The sequence below is a fragment of the Aristolochia californica genome, unplaced genomic scaffold (assembly GCF_029961685.1).
Source record: "Aristolochia californica isolate CCGP_79_NKW_82.1479 unplaced genomic scaffold, dmAriCali1.0.hap1 SCAF_16, whole genome shotgun sequence".
Classification (NCBI taxonomy): Eukaryota; Viridiplantae; Streptophyta; class Magnoliopsida; order Piperales; family Aristolochiaceae; genus Aristolochia; species Aristolochia californica.
Genome location: NW_027181837.1, coordinates 1,570,199 through 1,590,707, shown reverse-complemented (window position 1 = coordinate 1,590,707; position 20,509 = coordinate 1,570,199). Strand labels below are relative to the sequence as shown.

At 40.0% G+C, this 20,509-nt stretch overlaps 3 protein-coding genes and 1 non-coding gene across 4 annotated transcripts; 1 reads left to right on the top strand and 3 right to left on the bottom strand.

Moving 5' to 3' along the window:
• Positions 1–3,517: 3,517 nt before the first annotated feature.
• LOC137953503 (uncharacterized) lies at positions 3,518–14,727 on the bottom strand. The gene is made up of 15 exons (XM_068800926.1): positions 14,686–14,727; positions 6,587–6,705; positions 6,384–6,440; positions 6,099–6,218; positions 5,862–5,981; positions 5,626–5,767; positions 5,371–5,541; positions 5,115–5,270; positions 4,902–5,008; positions 4,704–4,797; positions 4,481–4,622; positions 4,223–4,379; positions 4,019–4,135; positions 3,846–3,969; positions 3,518–3,748 (listed from the first exon to the last, which is right to left on the bottom strand). Exons 1-15 carry the CDS (start codon positions 14,725–14,727, stop codon positions 3,518–3,520), a joined length of 1,899 nt encoding a protein of 632 aa, XP_068657027.1.
• TRNAG-UCC (transfer RNA glycine (anticodon UCC)) lies at positions 7,854–7,925 on the top strand. Its single transcript has one exon. It is a non-coding gene; the product is annotated as a tRNA-Gly (tRNA).
• On the bottom strand, positions 8,244–10,289 carry LOC137953453 (L-type lectin-domain containing receptor kinase IX.1-like). Its single transcript, XM_068800873.1, has one exon. It carries the CDS (start codon positions 10,287–10,289, stop codon positions 8,244–8,246), a length of 2,046 nt encoding a protein of 681 aa, XP_068656974.1.
• Positions 14,728–18,346: 3,619 nt separating the features above from the next.
• LOC137953502 (L-type lectin-domain containing receptor kinase IX.1-like) lies at positions 18,347–20,344 on the bottom strand. The gene has a single exon (XM_068800924.1). The coding sequence runs from the start codon at positions 20,342–20,344 to the stop codon at positions 18,347–18,349; it is 1,998 nt and encodes a 665-aa protein (XP_068657025.1).
• Between the last annotated feature and the right edge of the window lie 165 nt (positions 20,345–20,509).

Genomic DNA, 20,509 nt, shown 5'->3' with positions numbered 1-20,509 from the left:
GCCCAAGCCTGAATTTTGTTCGCATTCTTTAGTTTGACTCGTTGAGTTCAACTCGGTAGCGTTTGACTAACCGGGGGAATTAAATTTCATGCCTAGTGCTTTTAACGTCTAACTGGTCTTAACTAGTATTTGAGTCATATTAATGGATGAACCGATGTTGGAACCAATTGCAGCTTTTAAAGCTGCTCCTTTTCCTCATTGAAAGCACACACTTAAAAAATTTTTAATTTTTTTTAATTTTTATAAACTTATTCCAATTAATTTTTTATATTCACAATGGAAATATATTTCATCACTAAAAAACATGATGCGATTTGTCTTTATAAAATTTTTTGGATTTAGGGTTTAGGGTGTAGGGTTTATGTAAATCCTAATAATTATTTTTTATTTTCAGCGAATTTGTAGAAGAAAGTCGATGCGTGAAATTAGGGTTTACATATGTCTTTCCTTTATTTATAATGTAAACATATTATATTATTGCCTCAAATCTCCCTTAAACCTTAGAAAACAACTTTCCAAAAAAACTATAGACATCCCTGCGCTCTCCCTCAAGTTGGAGCATACATATAACTTCCGTTTGTTACAAATTTATCTCATAGTCCCCATACACAGAAAATACAAAAATTGGTCTTCAACACAATATTGGCCTTAAAAAACTATGTGTGGTGCAACTTTGTGTTTTGAAGTTTCCGACTTACTTTGCATGGAGCCATGTAGACGTGCATGGAGCTTAGGTCGACGCTGAGTTGCCTCTTGCATTTGATGAGATGGTGGGCATGCATGGTTAGGTTGTGATTCATGTAATGTTCCTTGTAGTATGTGGTCTTAATAATAGATATCTTTAGTCATCTAAGTTATCAACACCCAATTTTTAATTTAACTATTTACTTTTTATTCATGTTAACATGAATAATTTAATCATTATATTTAAGACCCTAACCAACGGTCCAAATTGCAAGTATCAAGTAGTGGTTGAGATCAAGAGGTCCCAACTAATGATTAATGTTGAAAAACATTATAACCCATGGCACGAGTTTCAATCAGGAATCGGAGTAGTCAAACTCTCGAGGGGTGAGTGCCAGTGATCTAGATAGATTATACATGCATTTCACTAATCCAATTAAGTGCCTCTACATTAATCCAATGTCAAATATCAATTATGTGATTAAAACTTAGATTAGGGCCTGAAACTCTTAGGCCTATAGGTTCCTCAACCTCTTTCACCAAAATAGGAAAATGAAGAAGAAAACTAAACCTCATAGGATGCCATGCATATGCACTCACACAAACCAATCTAACAATTATTTGGTATAAGAAGAGTTGGCTAGCATGCCTGGCTTTCATAGCCAACTCTAGCCTATCTCTTGAGTTTATAATCATATTGGCACATCCCATAAAACTCAAGAGTGAAAATATGCTAGAGTAATTGAGTCAATGCCCTAAACTAAATCATGAAATCATCATGAGCATCAAACCTTGAATAGGTTTGTTAATTTTTCTACTTAATTTTAACTTCTTTTGGCTAATCCTTGTGGGTGTGTATATTTATCTTTTAATTAATAAAAATACAAGGCTAATCTTATAATTTATATATATGTTTATGTACAATAATCAAAGTATATGTGAAACAATCACATATCAAGTATGCACGATTTTTGTCAACCCTTCTCAACCCTTGCTTTTCAAAGCACAATTCAACATCGTCTGCTTACACAAGGTCTTATAGCTGATACAACTACAAATCTAATTTGTCGACCCCTACTTCTGAACCACAACAAGCAAAACTCAGATGAAATCCAATTGTGTAACCAAAGATTTAAGAACCAAGAGTGTCTATCATGTCAATGCCAATGAGATGGATCATTTCATCTCATAAGATGGATTCTTTGGTCTCATCAGATGAATTATTTCATCTCAGCATATGTCGAATTGGAAGATGGATTTTGTCATCCTAAAAATGAAATTTTAAGACAATGGAATCTTTTGTCTATTTCTTGAAAGATATTCAAGTAATGCATAAGAGTAATTGAAAATGAAGAAAATTGAGCCCCTCTGGAGGATGTAAATCAATGGCTGGAAGACCGACAAAAAGCATACCGATTACTAGGGACATTCATTTAAACTTCTACATTTTCCCCAACAATGGAGATGATTCAATGGAGAAGGAGATGACTTACATGAAAGCCAATTTTGGCAATTGCCAGGAAATAAAAGTTTCACAAAAGAGAAACATAAATCTAAACATCATGGTTCTAGAATCTGAAGGAGCTTGATGTGAAACACATAAACAGAGGAAGGTCAGTAGAAAATTATGTGTTCCAGAGGATCAGTCACCGGAACTTTGCCTTTGATGCTGGCAAGGTTAATCTTCGGTCTGGGTTCCGTGTCTGTAGTATTCGACACATCTGACTTCAACAAGCCTTCGGAAATCTGTGCCACCAACCACGAACAAAGTTACATTTCAAGTGAATCCTTGAAAATGTTCCGCTTTTCGTTGTGATCTTTGCCTTTGATGCTGGCAAGGTTAATCTTCGGTCTGGGTTCCGTGTCTGTAGTATTCGACACATCTGACTTCAACAAGCCTTCGGAAATCTGTGCCACCAGCCACGAACAAAGTTACATTTCAAGTGAATCCTTGAAAATGTTCCGCCTTTCGTTGTGATCAGCAAGTAAATAGAAGCACGACAAGCCTTCCATGAACCAATTGAGCAAAGGGATCCAACGAGCTAAGTGTTAAGGAATAGTCCCTTATTGATTAGTGAATACAAAAATCTTGAGTTTACTAGTTGGGAAAGAGTTTTCCTAAGTTGCCTAATCATTTTGGGATAGACCTTGGACCCAACTTCACATGGTATTAGTGCAGGTACTCATACGTGGGCCTTCACCCAAATTATCTACATGTAGAGCCACAAAAGAGAGCCTACTCATGAGGGTGTGTGTTAAATATTGATTAGTGAGTACAAAGATCTTGAGTTTACTAGTTGGGAAAGAGGTTTCCTAAGTTGCCTAGTCATTTGGGGATAGACCTTGGACCCAACTTCACACTACGGCGACTAGACGGTGGTAGCGCGCTACTCCCAACAAATGAATCTTAAGCGGCAACTTAGCATGGAGCAGAATCGTTGACAAGCATCTCTAGAACATAGGGAAAAGGTTTTTGTAGTTTGATCACCACAAAAGATATAGTGGCATACATCCCGACAATGATGAGTTACATGACACGATCTTTCACAGTGATGAAGATGCCATCGTTTGCGTAATTAATAATCCCATAATTACAATTCTTAATCACATTTTTTCATTACCAGACTCTAATCTCTCGTAATTCTTTGAACCAAGATAGACACTTTATGCAAATAAATATTTTTTTTCTGTAAACAACTGGACTGAGATATTCAATTCACTATGGACAGTTGCTTTTAGCAACGATCATTTCACTTGCAAATATGAAACAAACCTGAAAACCTATTCAAAACCTACCGTTCAATATAAAGAATAGAAAGAGTATCCGACCACCCTAAGCAGGAGCTTCTAAGCGTACGTAGTCATACAAGACGCCTTGGAAATGATTCAAGCAGGATGTCTGGGTGAGAAAGATTGTATTCTCGCCTTGCACCAACCTATCACTCTGCACGTCGATGGTGAACAGCCGATACAATCCGTGAATTCCATGTCTAGCAATTACGTTCTCCCCTCCGATCCTTTTACTCCTGTAAAGCGGAGGACTCCCCGGATTGTTCAAACGAATCTTCAGAGAACCAAGAAAAACAGCCTTAGTTTTTCTGAACTTTTAGAGAAATAATAAAGGGGAAGATCAGAATTATGTCTGTTTGTTTTAGTTTTACCTCCAACACCGATTTCATGGCGGCTGCATAAGCCACCCGAAGTTTATAGGTTCCATGTGCGGCACTGCTCAAGTTAAATTTTATCTGCCGTATGTTCCTGCATTGCGACAGTGAATCAAGTTTCAAAAAAAAAAAAAGATAAATTAAACTCAGGGAAAGTTAAGAGAAGAGACCTGCACATATGCGCGAAAAACCAATCTTTATGATAATCGCTGAACCCAACGTTATAGACGGGCTCTCCATTGGGATATAATTCTTCATATTTTTCCCACAAACCATATTGCCTAAACCTGTCAATTGCAGAGCGTAATTTGGTTTTTAATCGTTTGGGTAAGCGTCTAATTGATCTGAGCATCCAATTCCAGTTGACAACCTACCTGTCCTTTGGATCCGATAAGAATTTGTTGTAATAGATGGGTTTAGTGTCAGGGATGAAGAATTCGAGTGCAGTACGATCCGGAAAACCTATCTCCCACAACGTCGGACCGTCTCTCGGCGGTTCATATACAAGATCACCCAGATCAATCTCTCTTCCTGCGCTTCAATGACAGAAACCCTTTCAGATTCACCATTCAGTTACATGTAAAGTTTCCGTTGATATTATTGACTGGAGCAAGAGAAAGAAGGACACCGACCTGGACTGATAGTAATTATTTCAGCTTTTTTATAGTCTCCAATGAAACCAGGCACCCATGCATAAAGATTATAGTTTCCTGGCCTGACGTTTCTTATAGAGAAAGAACCGTTTGGATTTGTTCTAATCCAGAATTGATAACTCTGAAATCACAAAGCCTCAAAATCAGATACAATTCAATCTTGAATAATGAAACTGAATTCGAAGGTGAACTGTGATCGGACCTTGCATTCTGTCTGCCAAGACCCAACTTCTCCAGGTAAAGCCAAACCTACATAGGCAGCTGCTGCTGGTACAGGAACATCTTCATTAACGTACCTAAGAATGGATTAACAGGTTGTGCGGACGTGTTGATTAGTGAACTAATTATAAAACTCAAAAAGTAAAAAAAGTTTTGCGGATTTTATTTTTTCTTTCAGTACCGATCTTTCACTAGTAGTCGTCCACCAGCTGAACCGCGTTGATTGGAAGGGGGAAAGTCCTCTGATGCTGGAAAACTATACGGCCAATTTTTAACTTCTGTTGCCATCTGCATTCCCAGAGAAAAATATGCAGCGTAATTCCTGTAAATTGAGGCTTTCTGTTCTTCATCCCAGATTTGAATTACAGTACTGTAAAGTGGAATGAATGCAGACCTGTCTTTTCGCATCATCCCAGAGCGTAGGATATCCATTTCCAGTATGAACTGAATTGAGATAGAAAAACACAGGACCATAGACCTTCTTCCATGGCTCTCCATTCTCAAAGTACGGTACCAGATCCATCCCAGCATAATGAGCACTATGAAACACCTGTCAAATGAAAAAAGGTGCCCGCATTCAAAGAACAAAAAATGGTGATTTGCCTAAGCAATCGCCAAAAAAAAAAAAAAACTTTGTGACGAAGACATACAGAGAGCATGGTGGGTCCAACATGGGAGGTGAGCTCCTGCTTCATCGGTCCTCCAACTCGAAACTCATTGGTGGCGGTAATCTGCCAAAATCCTATGGGAGGATCCTCGCAGATCCATCCATGAAGTCTGTTGTCCTTGTTCGTGTTCGAGTATTGGTACTTGTCGTCCACCTGCAAAGTTTTTCATTGCTTAAACAGCAGGAAGAAATAGAAAGGAAAAAAAGAAAAGAACAAACTCTCTTGTCTCACATTTACTACTCCTTTGAGCTCCGGCTCCATGGGATCAACCAGGAGAACTGCTTCTTTGTAGGCCAAAGTCCGTCCTCGTGGTGGTTTACGATCTTCTGGCATCGGCATGTGGTGGAACCTCGAGTCATCCGCCACCATGTAATGAAACCTGCCATTTCCGTTTATAGTTAAGGAGAATACAGGCCCCAAAGAGGAGAAACTGGCTACAGTAGAAGAAGAAAGGGCAGAGATGGGTATTTTACTTGTCGTCTCTCAGTTTGAAAGCTATCCTCGTCTCAGACAATAAGAAACCAGGCCAGCCCGGAAGGCGCTCGTAAATGCCGTATGAGTAGAAGCCAGACGAACCACGAAGCACTACGAATCTACACTTAAATATTTGTTTGCATCATTTTACTTGCGTAACAAAAAATAAGAACAGTTTGCTTTTTTAAGGGGAAAAAATGAGAAGATGATAGGGTTTTAATTTATGCAGAATTCACCTCTTGTCTATGTTCAAGGGAACCTGAATGCCGGTGAGAGAGGAATTCCAAGTCCTTTTGAAAGACAGCTCCACCTGATCTTCAGTATCTTTTATTACCGTAAAGATCGTGCCCTGTATGCTACAAAAAAGTTCAAAAAATGCTTACGGAAACATATAAGAACAAGATCAACTGAACAGATTTGAGCAAAATGCTAAAAACCCTTCTCTTCTGCCCTCTAAAATGACGAAACAGGCATTTAACAACTGAAAAGAAAAAAAAAGCGAAACATAAATGAGTACTTACACATCAAATTTTCCAGGGCCTTTAACTTTAGAATCAGACCAAACAAGATCCCAATACCTATCAAAGGAAATTGAACATTCATTGCCCGGTCCGATGGAAGGAGGTGATCTTTGTTTATATCTATAACTTGGAAAACCATGCACGTTAAAGGAAAGAACTACTTCCTTCCCATAATATGAAGAAACTACAAAGTATGTACATACCCTCTCATTGTTTCTGTATTGTACTCCAGCAAATTACCGATGCCCCTGTACTGGATTCCGGTAATACTGCCCCCTGGTTTCGACAAAGTAAGCCTGAAGATGCCATTATCGACCACAACCTGCACCCCCACCGTCACACAAGGAATTTAAATTATTCCTTAAAAGCATTAATACCATTTAAACGTCTTTTGTTAATAGAAGTGTTTAGTAGAAGAAAAAAACTGGCGTACATGGAGAGACTCAGAAGTGCCATTACTGAAACAAAGTTAAGATCACGATACAGGAACAGAGAAAACAGGTGAAAAAGAAGAATGGAAACGGAAAGCTTTATACGAGTGAGAGAGAAGCGTACGTATTTGTTCTTTATCTGCAATCTCACGGACTCGGACGACACTGTTTTGACATTCGCCGTCGTCAACATCGCTAGCAGAAGCAAAACCCGGACGAGCTCCATGTCGTCTTTCAAGCTTGTTGCAACAGGTAACTTGAGAGTCCTCTATATAGTAACACCCAGAAACCCCGCGCAGGAGTAATCTTTACAGCACTAGTCATTTCTTGACGAAATCCAGTTTAGTTTTGCTCAAAACCTGGCTGTAATATTCGACAAGTGATCACCCAAGATGGGTTAAAAGCGGAAAACTACCTGGAAGGAGAGTTGTTTAGGCAAAACATGGATCAATGGCTCCAGCAGCAGGCACGAAAAATGTCCAGATTCTTAACCCAATAAATTTCCAGGCCTTAACATTTACCAGAGGCAGCCGATATTCTTTTCTTTCTTAATGGCGGATCCCTTAAGACTTTGCATTCTTTTTGGGAAGTCGGGGCAGAAAGCAGCTTTTTCCTTTGAAAAAATGAGGTGGTTCTACGTCAAAGTTTATAAGCCGACATTGACATTCACAGAGAGAGATGAGGCCATGGGCGCTAAAGTTTTATTCTTGATTTTCACCTGAAGCTAATGCGCAACTTCATCTTATTAAAATTGCCAGCTAAAATATACGATATATTCCATTTTGGACTTCTCCAATTAGACGAAATTAAAGCCTGACGCGACCTGAAAGCCTCGATGATGGGTTTCCTCACACCCCACAAGTCAGGAACAGGGTAAGGGAAAAAACTTCGACCTGCATAATTTTCATATTAGAGTTTTTTCTAAAACCCGACCGATCCTAATTAAAAAATTGTGAACAGCTTAGTCTTCTTGTCAATCCTAATTAAATTCACAGGTGGTTTAGATTTAATAGAGTACTCAAAACTGTTAAAATATGAAGCGTTTGTAGTCCAACGGTTAGGATAATTGCCTTCCAAGCAATAGACCCGGGTTCGACTCCCGGCAGACGCATTGAAAATTTTTCTTTCATTTTTCCTTGTGTGTATGCATTGGAATGCTTTTATGGCTTGGAGCGTTAACATCCGAAACAGTGATAGTTTCATCTTTGTATCTCGAGGAGGAAATTTTTTTTCCCAGCATAAAACCTAAATAGACAACCCTGTCATAAGAGAAATTAAAGACGAGTGATGGTGTGAAGATGCAACAAAACCCCATTCTTCTACTGAATTCATCACTTTGGCTGACGAACAATCATCTCTATTCCCAAATTCAACACTCTGTACACACTCTTCTCAGACAACGGGAAACAAAGAAAGCATTGCAGAAGAACTAACTACAGCACTTAGATGACTCGTTTGCATCGTATTCATTCTGGGAACCAAGAAGACTAGGCTGGTTAGTCTCCACCTTGCTCTTCTCCAACAATGATTTAGTGGAAGAAGCTCTAGAAGAAGCAGTAGACGAAGTGTTGCAGCTGCTATGGCTCCCGCCTGTTGTCCAGTTTGTAATGCTCATGTTGCTCGTGTAGTTAAAATGAGACATACTGAAGGGTGGCGCATAGTATATTGCTACTGGCATTTTTGCTGGTAAACTTGGCAGTGGAGCTTCAACATTCAATACTTGAATCACTTGCCTGATAGAAGGCCTTAATTTGATATCAGGGTGAACACAACATAGCCCAACAGTCATCAACCTCTCCATCTGCTTCTCATCGAAATCGTTACTTAGCCTCTCGTCGACGGCCTCGAAGAGCTTACCCTTCCCATAAAGATCCCACACCCATTCCACCAATCTCACCTTACGTTCATCAGCCCTTGTGTCCACAGGCTTTCTCCCACAAGCAATCTCTAAGGCAACCACACCGAAGCTGTATACATCAGACTCTTTACTGGCCTTGCCTGTTGTTATACACTCAGGAGCCAGATAACCCATTGTTCCTGCCACCACAGTTGACTGTGAGCCTAATTCATGATCAATAAATCTTGCAAGGCCGAAATCTCCGAGCTTGGTGTTGAAGTTTGAATCCAACATGATGTTACTGGACTTGATGTCTCGGTGGATAACACATTGTTCCCATTCTTCATGGAGGTAGAGAAGTGCAGAGGCCAAGCCTAGAGCTATCTTGTACCTCACTTTCCATTTCAGAGAAAGCTTCTTGCCAAAGAGGTATGAATCGAGGCTTCCATTAGGCATGCATTCGTAAACCAAGAGGAATTCTCCGTACTCGTGGCACCAGCCAATCAATTTGACGAGGTTGCGGTGCCTCAATCGACTAATTACTGTCACCTCCGTTACATACTCTTTCCTTCCTTGCTTTGAACCTCTAGCAATTTTCTTGACTGCTACTGTCTCAAAGGCAGTACTGTTATTGCTCAAAGTTCCTTTGTAGACACCACCAAACCCGCCTTGCCCAAGTTTCCCTTCCTCGCTGAAGTTCTTAGTAGCCAAAGCCAGCTCCTTGTAAGTGAACCTCCTAGGAACGGTTCCTTTCACAAACTTATCTTCTATGGAGGCATCTAAGACGGTGTCGTCTCTGCACTGCCTTTTTTCCCTTCTCCAGACTATCCATGCAAATCCCAACGCAGCAACCAAGACCCCCATGGTGACCACTAACAAAATAACCCATTGCCTTCTCTTATTTCCTGATCGATGAGTATCGCTACCAAGAGTCATAGAAGATTGAAAATTCCATGACAGGATTTTGTGGAGTTCAGTTGAAGCTCCTGTTGAAGCCGAGAACCCTATCACTATCTTGTCAGGGAGAAAATCTGTAAGATTTACTTCATAAGAGATGCTGGGTTTACCCGCGAAGCTCCATTTGTCGTAAGTAAGAAACGCATAGAGGCTCCGCGTAGTTGAATTATATCCCACCCATGCTGACCCTGCAGAACCGTTCCTTATCTCTGTCTCCCAGTTCTTAGTGGTCACTGAAATGATGGAATTTATGTCGATACCAATATGATTTGGACTCGGGTCCCAGCGATTCTGGAATGTATCAAATTCTACAGCAACAACTTGAGTTGATGCCATGCCATTGGTGGTAGAGTTGAAGAGCCCCAACCACTGACCAGTGGAATTTTGTGGGAGATCGGAGCCAACTGGGGCCATGAAGAAGGCAAGACCATCTCCATATTTTTCTTTATCAAGACCATCGATAACGAATTTGAATTGGGTGCAGAAATCAGCAACAACGCGGGTCGCAGGGTCCCAAATCTGGATGGGGGAGGCATAGGTGATTCGACCTGCACTTTGGAGCAAGTCCTGGTCCAGCTGGTTGCGAGTGAGTTGGATGACCTTTTCACCGGAAGCGAAGGCGTCGCCGGAGAAGATGATGTCATGGGCATTGGGAGCGAAGGAGGTGAAGTTAAAGATCATTTTGGAGGTTGATATATTTAGGACTGAGCTAAACAAAAAGAAGAAGAAGAAGAAGAGGTAACGGCTGAGAGCCATTTCTCCCGGAAGAAGAGCAAAGCAGACGGTTAATATTGCTGCTTTTAGTTCCAGAGTTTTTGTTGGCCAGAGATGATGAAAGGGGAATTCAAGGCGGAGGGTTCAAGGGAAGAATTTGTTTCCATGCATTCGAAATCTTCCTCCAGGAATATTTTGGTGGAATCTTGCCAGCAAGAGGCCGGCTGCTTCATACTACAAAAAGTTGACAGAAACATCAAGGGTGTTTGGCTCAATTCAGATGAGTCTACGAAGGTTATATACAAGTCTCGATAGATTTCTCACAGAGATGTACTCTGCACTCAATTTCTAGTGTGAAAAAGGGATTCTGATCTGATTAGCCCAAATGGAAAACATATTTGATAGCTAGTCCCACCAAGCAATTAGAGCACTTGCCCTCAATGAAAAAAAATACATAGATGGAAACCTTTGCTAAAATCCTCATTAATTTGGCCAAGCTTAATTTCATGTTTTTGTTATTGTATGTGTTAAAATGTGTTATTGAATTCTTACAGATTCTTTAAGGACGTTGTTGTATACATTTATCATCACAAATCTGCGTAAAATGGTTCGGAGCTATGCACTATTGAGGCACATGCTAGGTTTAGCAACGCACAAACTGCAATTAAGGCTAAGTTATTCCTGGCCATGCTCGTAGTCTCTGGAGGAGACAGGAATGATGGGGTGTAGACCAGCAGATACCCCCATAGATTCAAATACTAAATTATTCATATGCTCTAGAGAAGATGTGGATATTGGAAAATATCAAAGACTTGTGGGAAAACTTATTTATCTCTATGTAACAAGATCGGATATCTCATATCCAGTAAGTGTGGTAAGCCAATACATGAACAAACCACAACTTACTCATGGACAAGCATTACAAAGAATATTGCGATATTTGAAAAGAGCCCCAAGAAGAGGGATTCTCTATAAGGACCATGGTTACTTCAATATAGAAGGGTTCTCAGATGCAGATTGAGTCGGATCATCAAATGACAGAAAATATACTTCAGGGTATTATACAATGGTTGAAAGAAACTTGGCTACATGGAGAAGCAAGAAGCAGAATGTGGTGGCAAGGTCCAATTCTGAAGCATAATACAGGGTCATGGCACACACAGTTAGTGGGTTTCTATGGATCAGGTCCCTTCTTACTAAACTGGAATTCTGTAAAGGATCCTCTATGGATCTATAATGCTATAATCAAGCGGTAATTCATATCATTTCAAATCTGGTCTTCTATGAAAAAATAAAACACATTGAGGTGGACTGCCACCTTATACGAGAAAAATTCTAATCCAACATATTATCCCTCAGACATACCTCCTCACAAGGACAAGTTGCAGACATCCTCACGAAGCCAGTCTCTCATAAAACCATATCTACCATTTGCAACAAGCTGGGCATTTATGATGTTTTCTCACCCCAGCTTGAGGGGGTGTGTTAGAAGATAGGCCCAAGCCCACACGAGCATGGAGAAGGCCCCCAAGTCTAAGAGGGGTGGCATGCTTATAAATAAGGTGTCATCTAATAAAGATGACACAAGGGTATAATTAGTTAAGTTGAACATGTCTACTTAGGTATTTTCTCATGTAGAGCTTGTAGCCCTAAGGGCATTGTAGGCATTGTAAATTCCTCTAAAAAACTATATAGAAATCATTGGTTTGGGGTAGAGCATCAAGTCTCTCTCCCCTTTGCCAAATTCGTCCAAGCTCTCTTAGCCTAAAGGCTCTCTCCCTTTTCTCTTTTTCTCCCTTCTTTACCTGAGTTCTCTCTCTTCTTCTCTCCCGTTTTTACTTTGCTTCGAGGTTCTAATCTTTCTGTCCTAAATTTAGCAATATTCATTTATATTCATGAACTTATTGCACATATATTTTATATGCTTATGGGCATTTGTCACTATAAAAAAGGAGATTGGTGGTCTCAATATGGCCACTGAGATAATTTGATAATAAAAAAATACTTAAGTTACTAATAACTGTAAGACCTTGTGTAGGTAGGTGATGTTGAAAATCTCCATGTGGGTCTAAACTTGTGTGACCTAGTAAGCTACTGAAAAATCCCTTAACGGCTCAAGGTTAGTGTACGTAGTTATCTGTTGTAAATCTAAGTGAGGGTGTGCTATTGTAAATTGACTATTATGGTGAATTGAGTAGTGCAAGTCCCTATTTAGATAATATAGTAATTGGCCTAAAAGGCAATTTGTTGTAGATGACAGTAGGCAACCCAACCTTAATGGAGCTTCAAGGTTCTAAACACCTTGAAAGATTGTAAACCACATAAAAATCTTGTGTATTTTATATGTAATTGCTTCCAAGTGTACCTGGATCATTGTGCATAAACACCCAGTGTAAAATTGGCTTTGTACTTTAAATTAATTAAAATGACAAATACACACAGATAGGAATTAAACAAAGCGGGCTAAAATTAAGACAATGGCCGAGAGTTGGCAGGGGGACATTAGATGCACCATCTTAATAAATGACGGAGCATCCTCTACTCTCTGAACAGAGTATTACACCCACCACATTGAAATTTCTAGTGTCATTTTTCATGCATACATGACTCCCAAGTCCTAGAATTTATTAACTCTTATTGATCAGTCATTTACAGAAGAAATTGGGAGAGATCCAACTTTATTGGCACTGGAGAATCACTGTTTGCTATCAAAATTGCGGAGACTTCAACAAACTTGTCGAAGAAAATGAGCTTGAAGAGACGGTTACCTTCGAAGACTCACTGGTACTGCAGGTGCCAGATGAAAACGTATCGGGAGCAGTAACTTCCACAGTGGGTGTTGTGTACGAGAACTGGTTCATGTTCATCGGAGGTGGAAAATACACAGGAACAGGTTGCTGGGAAGGAAGAATAGGCAATGGAGCTTGAAAGTTGAGGACATTAATCACTTGTCGTATGGAAGGCCGAAAATGGTAATCTGGGTGAGCACACCAGAGACCAACCACCATTAAGCACTCCATTTGCTTTTCATTGAAATCTTCACCCAGCCTCTCATCCGCAGCTTCAAGTATTCTTCCTCTTCCATAAAGGTCCCAGACCCATTCCATCAGACTCAACTTGGCTGCTTCTGCTCTGATTTCAACTGGTCTTCTCCCACAAGCTATTTCCAGGGCCACAACTCCGAAACTATAAACATCGGACTCCTTACTGGCCTTCCCAATGGTGACACACTCAGGGGCTAGGTACCCCATCGTCCCGGCCAAGACTGTTGTCTGTGATCCAAGCTCATGGTCCACCAGTCTTGCCAGTCCAAAATCTCCAAGTTTTGCATTAAAACTTGAATCCAACATAACATTGCTTGACTTTATATCTCTATGAACAACACACTGCTCCCACTCTTCGTGCAAATAAAGCAGAGCAGAGGCCAGCCCAAGTGCGATTCTGTGCCTCACGTCCCATGCCACCAAGTTTTTGCTGCCGAAGAGGTGCGTGTCAAGGCTGCCATTTGGTAGAAACTCGTAAACAAGAAGGAACTCCCCGCGTTCATGGCACCAACCGACGAGCTGTACCAAGTTTCTGTGTCTTAAACGACTGATGATCTTTACTTCAGAAACATACTCTTTTTTCCCTTGTTTAGACCTCTGAGAGACCCTTTTAACGGCTACGATTAAGTTCAAATCCTTCAATTGCCCTTTGTAAACACCACCAAAGCCTCCTTCTCCAAGTTTACCTTCCTCCGAGAATTCATTTGTAGCAGAAACTAGTTCTTTGTAGGTGAACTTCCGGGGTCCTGTTCCTCTTTCGAATTCGTCGTTCATGGTCAAGTCGAACTCATCATCTTCTTCTCCTCCTTTTCTGGACCACTTCCTTCTCCATAAAAGAAACCAAACTAAAACAAACCCACAGACCAAAACGCCTGCAACCACAGACAATATTACTGCTAAACCCGTCTTCTTTTCTTTCTGAGTCTCCAGATTTGAAGAGAAATCCCATGAATGAATGTTGTGAATCTCAACAAATTTGCCGGTCGAAGCTGAGAAGCCCACAGAAACCCACTCAGGTAGAAATTCCCTCAAGTCAATAATGTAAAACAGACTAGAATTGCCGTTATAAACAGGCTTTTCGGCATAAGTAAGAAAAACACTTAAATTTCTTGCAGATGCATTATAATTAACCCAAGCGTTAGCTAAAGAACCGTTCTTCATGCTACTCTTCCACGAAACGTTCACCCTTGACTGAATTGAATTCACGTCGATGCCAACATGATTAGGACTTGGATCCCACCGGTTTTGAAAGCTGTCGAACTCGACGGCCACAATTTGATTTGCAGAGGAATTGAGAGCTGAGCTTTCGTTGAAGAGACCAAGGTATCCTCCAGCTGATGCCTCAGGAATATAGGACCCATTGGGGGCAAGAAAGAAGGTAAGCCCATCACCATAATTGGATTCATCAACTGATTTCATGATGAAGGAAAAGTGAGTGGTGAAATCAGTAAGCTTCTTGGTTTTTGAATCCCAGAGGTGGAGAAGATCCTTGTATACGGCTCTACCAACGCTTTGGTTTATGGGTTGATCAAGTTGGTTCTTGGTGAGTTGGATAACATCGTTTGAGGTAAAGGCATCTCTTAGGTAATCGATGTTGTCTGCAGCCTGCCTAAACTGGGAGAGATTGAAAGAAAGTGGATTTGCAGAAGGAAAAAGCAATAAGAAGATGATGAATGGATAGAAGCAGGCCCTTGCATAGGTGCTGAGAGCCATGGCAGAAGGAAGAGTTGCTTGAGAGTTCTGGAGTGGTTGAAGTCGTTCCTCTAAATCATTCAAAGCTATTAGACTAGTTCTTATGGTGGGTGATACTTTGTCTGGTTTGTGAGGTCAGAATAAAAAATAAGGCTCACTCTTAAGTTAAAATAAATGGTTTAGGTTTGAATCTCACTGGTTTGAAAATGTCAATTCCTCCATTCTTTAAGCTTCTGCAAAGGTTTCATCGTTCCAATCAATGTCATTAGAATAAGATAATCTCGCAGCAAACCCTTAAAACAGTTTAATACCTCAGAGAAGTTAAAAGGGTGGGACTGAATATAGAGATTAAGAAGTACTTGATCTGATACCATGGAGAGAATAAGAAGAAGGAATATTTTTCGATGTTTTACATTCATCAATACAGATAGTTATAAATTAAAAAAAATAAGATTTTAAATGATAACCATTATCACTAATTGTTTTAGAGTTAAAATTTGAGACAATCTCAAATTCTATTGGTTTTATCTTTATCCCTGTCACTGAATTGAGAATTAGTCGTCCCTTCCGAGAATTGCCATTAAAATATCAACAGTGTTGCGACCTTATAATTAGGCAAACTAAATAAGGCCGTGGCAGCGACCAAGTCCCTCGTTTCATCACCACAAAGCCGACCAAATTTTGATTCTTTAATAGAGATGAAGACAACTGCATGAATTATGGAGAAATGGCTATCCAGATGTCTTCTGGGTTGAGCATATCCTTTGATAATTCCTTGGTATAATCTGTGTAGACTTCTCTCTTGTGTTTGCCGTCTTGACATTTGTCTGTTGCTTTTGGAACTGAAACCTACCATGAAAAACCAACAGAAGAAAACCCTTCTCTTCATGTTCTAGAGAGGAAAGCAGCAGACCAGTTCGCACCCCCAAGTTAGAAAATCGATATCCATATCAAATGCATTACGAAGACGTGTAACTCTCGCATTAAATTCCCTAATTTCATATGATTGACGAAAATATTATCTTTGATTTGGTCAAAGGCTATGTGATCATCTGAACCATTACAGTTTTCAACTATGACAACACTGAATTTCCATGAGAGCACTGAACAGAACAGGTAGCTGGAAGAAGATAGTATAAGGCAGTTAAAAAAATTGCAGTTAGAAGTTGTTGTGCACAATTTTTGCAGATGAAATTACAATTAGAAGATCAGCATATCTTTAGTGCCAAAGTGTCAACTACCACTTCCAAGTTCTTTTTCACTTTAAGATAAAATTATGGAGTTCGAATTTGAGTTTGGATGAGCTAACCCTCGAGGAATCAAACACAACAAAATTAAATGAAATATCACTATCAATTTACAATCACCCAAATAAAAACTATAAATCTTTTAAATAAAATCTTATTACTATTAGAGACTTACTAGAAAATTACAATAAATATATTAAATTTTTCTTAGGAAAGTTAAATGGACCTCTTATTGCCTTTTCTAAGGAAATAAATAAAAATTAATAATTAATCTAATATATTATTATACTTATCGATAAATTTTTAATCACATAAAATGTCCAACACAAAATTGCTATGAAAATTACCTTATGCTCAAAGTAGTATATCATCAACTATCAAATACTTATTCAAAAATTTTCTATATGGTTTTCTAACCCATCTTGGCAGAAAAATCTTACTTAGAAAATTATGTGATTTTTTAAAAAGAATTTATAATTAGAAAAATATTTTAAAAAAAATGAGGCACTAATGGTCCCTATATTTCTACTAAAAATGTCTTTTCAACATTTATTGAAAAAACCAATAATAGTCTCTAGAAACGTATTTCTACTAAAATATCTTTTCAATTTCTTTAAGAGCCATGAGGAAGGGACAAAGAGTTTTTTTTTTCTTTGTTTATGATCTCGCCTGTAGGGGTGGCTTTGAATAAATTATATATAAAATTATGCATACATTTTAAAAAAATATAATGATAGGGGAGGTTCAGGATTGAATTTCAATAATGGATTAAAATACACCAATATTAATCTTTTTTACTCCAATTGTTGTCTATCTTGTTTTGTAATTTTTGAATCCCCCTAGATGAAAATTTATATTCTAGGAAAAACTAAAAATATTTTTCCTATGATACATATTCCCCAAAAAATCTTTAAATAAAATCTTATTACTATTAGTGACTTATTAGAAAATTACAAGAAATATTTTAAAATTTCCTTAGGAAAGTTAAATGGACCTTTTATTGTCCCTACTAGGGAAATAAATAAAAATTAATAATCAATCTAATATATAATTATACTTATCGATAAATTTTTAATTAAATAAAATATCAAACACAAAATTACAATGAAAATTGCTTCATGCTAAAAGTATTATAGCATCAACTATTAAATACTTATTCAAAAAATTTCTATACAGTTTTCTACCCCATCTTGGTACGAAAATCTTACTTAGAAAAATATATGATTTTTAATAAAAAAATTTAATTAGAAAAATGTTTAAAAAAACATGAGACACTAATATTTTATAGAAACTTATTTCTATAAAATTTATTTTTAATTTTTTCGAGAGGAAAAAGTTTTTTTTTTTTTTACTTTATGATCTCGCTTGTGCGAAATCGCACGTGCGAGATCATCTTCGCGCGGGCGAGGGGGGAGATTATTTCTCCCCTAATTTCTCCCCTGAAGTTAGGTTCTAGTTTTTCGTCGAGACGACGAGGAGGGAAGGGGGTTACGGCGCCGGGGAGGACCTGTCGTCGGGGATGACGGCTGTGACGGAAGTGGCGGCGACGAAAATAGAGGCGATGGCGAGGAAAGGAAGAAATCGAACTGACGGCCACAGAGGCGGCCGGCGAGCAGCTGTGACAGCGGTAGAGACGGCCGGCGAACAACTGCGACGGTGGTAGAGGCGGCGACAACAGCCGATGGGAGGGGCTCGGCGGTGACGAGGGGAGGAAAAAAATTTCCCCCCTCGCTCTCGATCCCGCTCCCGATCCCGATACCGAATCCGACTCACGTCGAGCCGGCTCGCGAGCCGACAAACCGAACCTGGCTTCGGTCGAGCTCGGCTCATTAAGATAAACGAGCTGATTTCGGTGTTCGAGCTCGATAGATAACGAATTGAACCGAGCCGAACTCGAGCCGGCTCGGTTCAAAGCCACCCCTAGTCACAAGTAGCACGACAGCAAGTAATTAATAAAGAATTAGAGAACTTGAGGTGAATCCTCACCCTTAATCACGAAGATTTAAATAACACAGACTTGTTTGTATATACGAACACACGATTAGCGACCAACAGGTATGCTTGTATATGTTATGGAGCCATGGCTAGACTGACTCTCAGAGGTAGTGGGTACACGGTATATTGGGATTGGCATGGTTTGTGGAAGTTCGGGCAGTGCTGCCTCAAAACTGAGAACCTGAATTGCCTGTTTGATGGAAGGCCTCAGAGAGTGATCGGGGTGAGCACACCACAGCCCCACAATCATCAATCGCTCCATCTGTTTCACATCATATGCCGTATCCAGGCTCTTATCCACAGCTTCCAGAACCAGACCATTTCCATGGAGCTCCCATACCCACTCGACCAATCTCATGGTGGTTTCGTCATCTGTATTTTCCACAGGCTTTCTCCCACAGGCAATTTCTAGAGCCACAACTCCAAAGCTATAAACATCTGACTCCTTGCTTGCCTTGCCTTTGCTTATGTATTCGGGTGCCAAGTATCCCCATGTACCAGCCAGGCCAGTGGTCCTCGGCCCCAGCTCATGATCCATGAGTTTGGCTAGCCCGAAATCGCCTAGTTTTGCATTAAAACCAGAATCAAGCATTACGTTGCTGGACTTGATGTCTCTGTGCACCACACATTGCTCCCACTCCTCATGGAGGTAAAGCAGTGCAGAAGCCAAGCCTAGTGCAATCTTGTATCTGACTTCCCAGGAGAGGAAGCTCTTATTACCAAAAAGATGAGTGTTGAGGCTCCCATTAGGCATGAACTCATAGACGAGTAAAAACTGAGCTTGTTGATGGCACCAACCAATTAGCCGCACCAGGTTCCGGTGCCTCAAGCTGCTGAAAACCTTCACTTCGGTTAAATACTCCTTTTTCCCTTGTTTAGAGCCGCTTGAAATTTTCTTTACTGCCACAAACATGTCGAAATCTTTTAAATATCCCTTGTAAACACTCCCAAAACCACCTTCTCCCAACTTCCTTTCCTCAGAGAAGTTGTTTGTAGAAGCAACAAGCTCTTCGTAAGAAAATTTTTTGGGCCAGGTTCCTCTCTCTAGGTCAGTATTGATAGATGTGAGACCCACGGTTTTCTTCCTCCTCTTTGATGTAATCTTCCTTCTCCAAAACATCACGCTTGCTATAATCAAGCCACAAATAAAAACAGCTCCCCAACTAGTTGCGAATCCCACCATCCATTTATTCACTTCCTCTTTCTGCTTCTCTCCATTGGCCTCGACATTTCTCTCCTTCATCTCCAAAGATGAATTGAACTCCCAGGAGTAAACCTTGTTCAATTCCACGTACTTACCAGTGGCTGCAGAGAACCCAATCGAGACCCATTCAGGCAAGACTTTTCTCAGATCAACTTCATAAGAGAAGTTATATTTCCCATCGAAAGTGGGGTTGTCTGCATATGTCAAGAAAACACTCAACCTCTTGTTTCTTGAATTATAATCAACCCAAGCATTACCCTTGACCTCGCTATGCAGGCTAGCATTCCAAGGCACATAAGCTACAGAGCCAAGAGTATTTACAGAGATACCTACATGCGGGACTGGTGGATCCCACTCGGTATTCACGTATGAATCGAACTCGACCGCGACGATTTGATTCTGGGTCGGGGTACCAAGGGTGGTGGTGTTAAACAGGCCCAGAAATCCACCATTAGAGTTTTCTGGGGTCTGGAAGTTCACAGCCGCAAGGTAGAAGACCAGCCCGTGGCCATAGTTCAGATTGCCAAGCGTATCAATGGAGAAAGAAAAGTGAGTTGTGAAATCTGTGAGTGTTTGGGTGCCAGAGTCCCAAATGGGAACATGCCGGTAATAGGTGGCGCGGCCAACACGGGATAGATAATCGTACCGGTTCATTTGGATGGCTCCATTGAATACCTGTGCATCGCCTTCGAAGTACATGGTAGTGGCGTTTGGATCGAAGCTGGACATACGGAAAGAAATCGAGCTGCTAAACGGCAGAAAAAGAGAGAAGATGAAGAATTGAAGAGGAACAAAGCGGAAAGTCGGCGGTGGCATTGCGGAGGTCCCGGAGTTGGACATGGTCGAGGGAAGTTTTTCTTTGAGTCACACTTCTCCATTAGAAGCTCTTTTGAAGAAGAATAAAATAGTTTTCTATTAACTTATAAAAGCATCATCTGTTCAACGTATTGACTTCAATTTTCTGGATTAGTAGCGGTGCAGAAAAAAATCTTTTCCAGTTAGATT

Bases quoted from the DNA above. Each gene is read 5' to 3' on its own strand.
- LOC137953453 (XM_068800873.1), bottom strand. From the start codon at position 10,289: ATGATCTTTAACTTCACCTCCTTCGCTCCCAATGCCCATGACATCATC.
- LOC137953503 (XM_068800926.1), bottom strand. From the start codon at position 14,727: ATGGGTCCTATATTCCTGAGGCATCAGCTGGAGGATACCTTG. The intron at 4,136-4,222 runs GTAGGTTGTCAA...TGCAATTGACAG, and splicing joins TTATCGGATCCAAAGGACAG to GTTTAGGCAATATGGTTTGT. The intron at 3,749-3,845 runs GTAAAACTAAAA...GGTTCTCTGAAG, and splicing joins CCATGAAATCGGTGTTGGAG to ATTCGTTTGAACAATCCGGG.
- LOC137953502 (XM_068800924.1), bottom strand. From the start codon at position 20,344: ATGTCCAACTCCGGGACCTCCGCAATGCCACCGCCGACTTTCCGCTTT.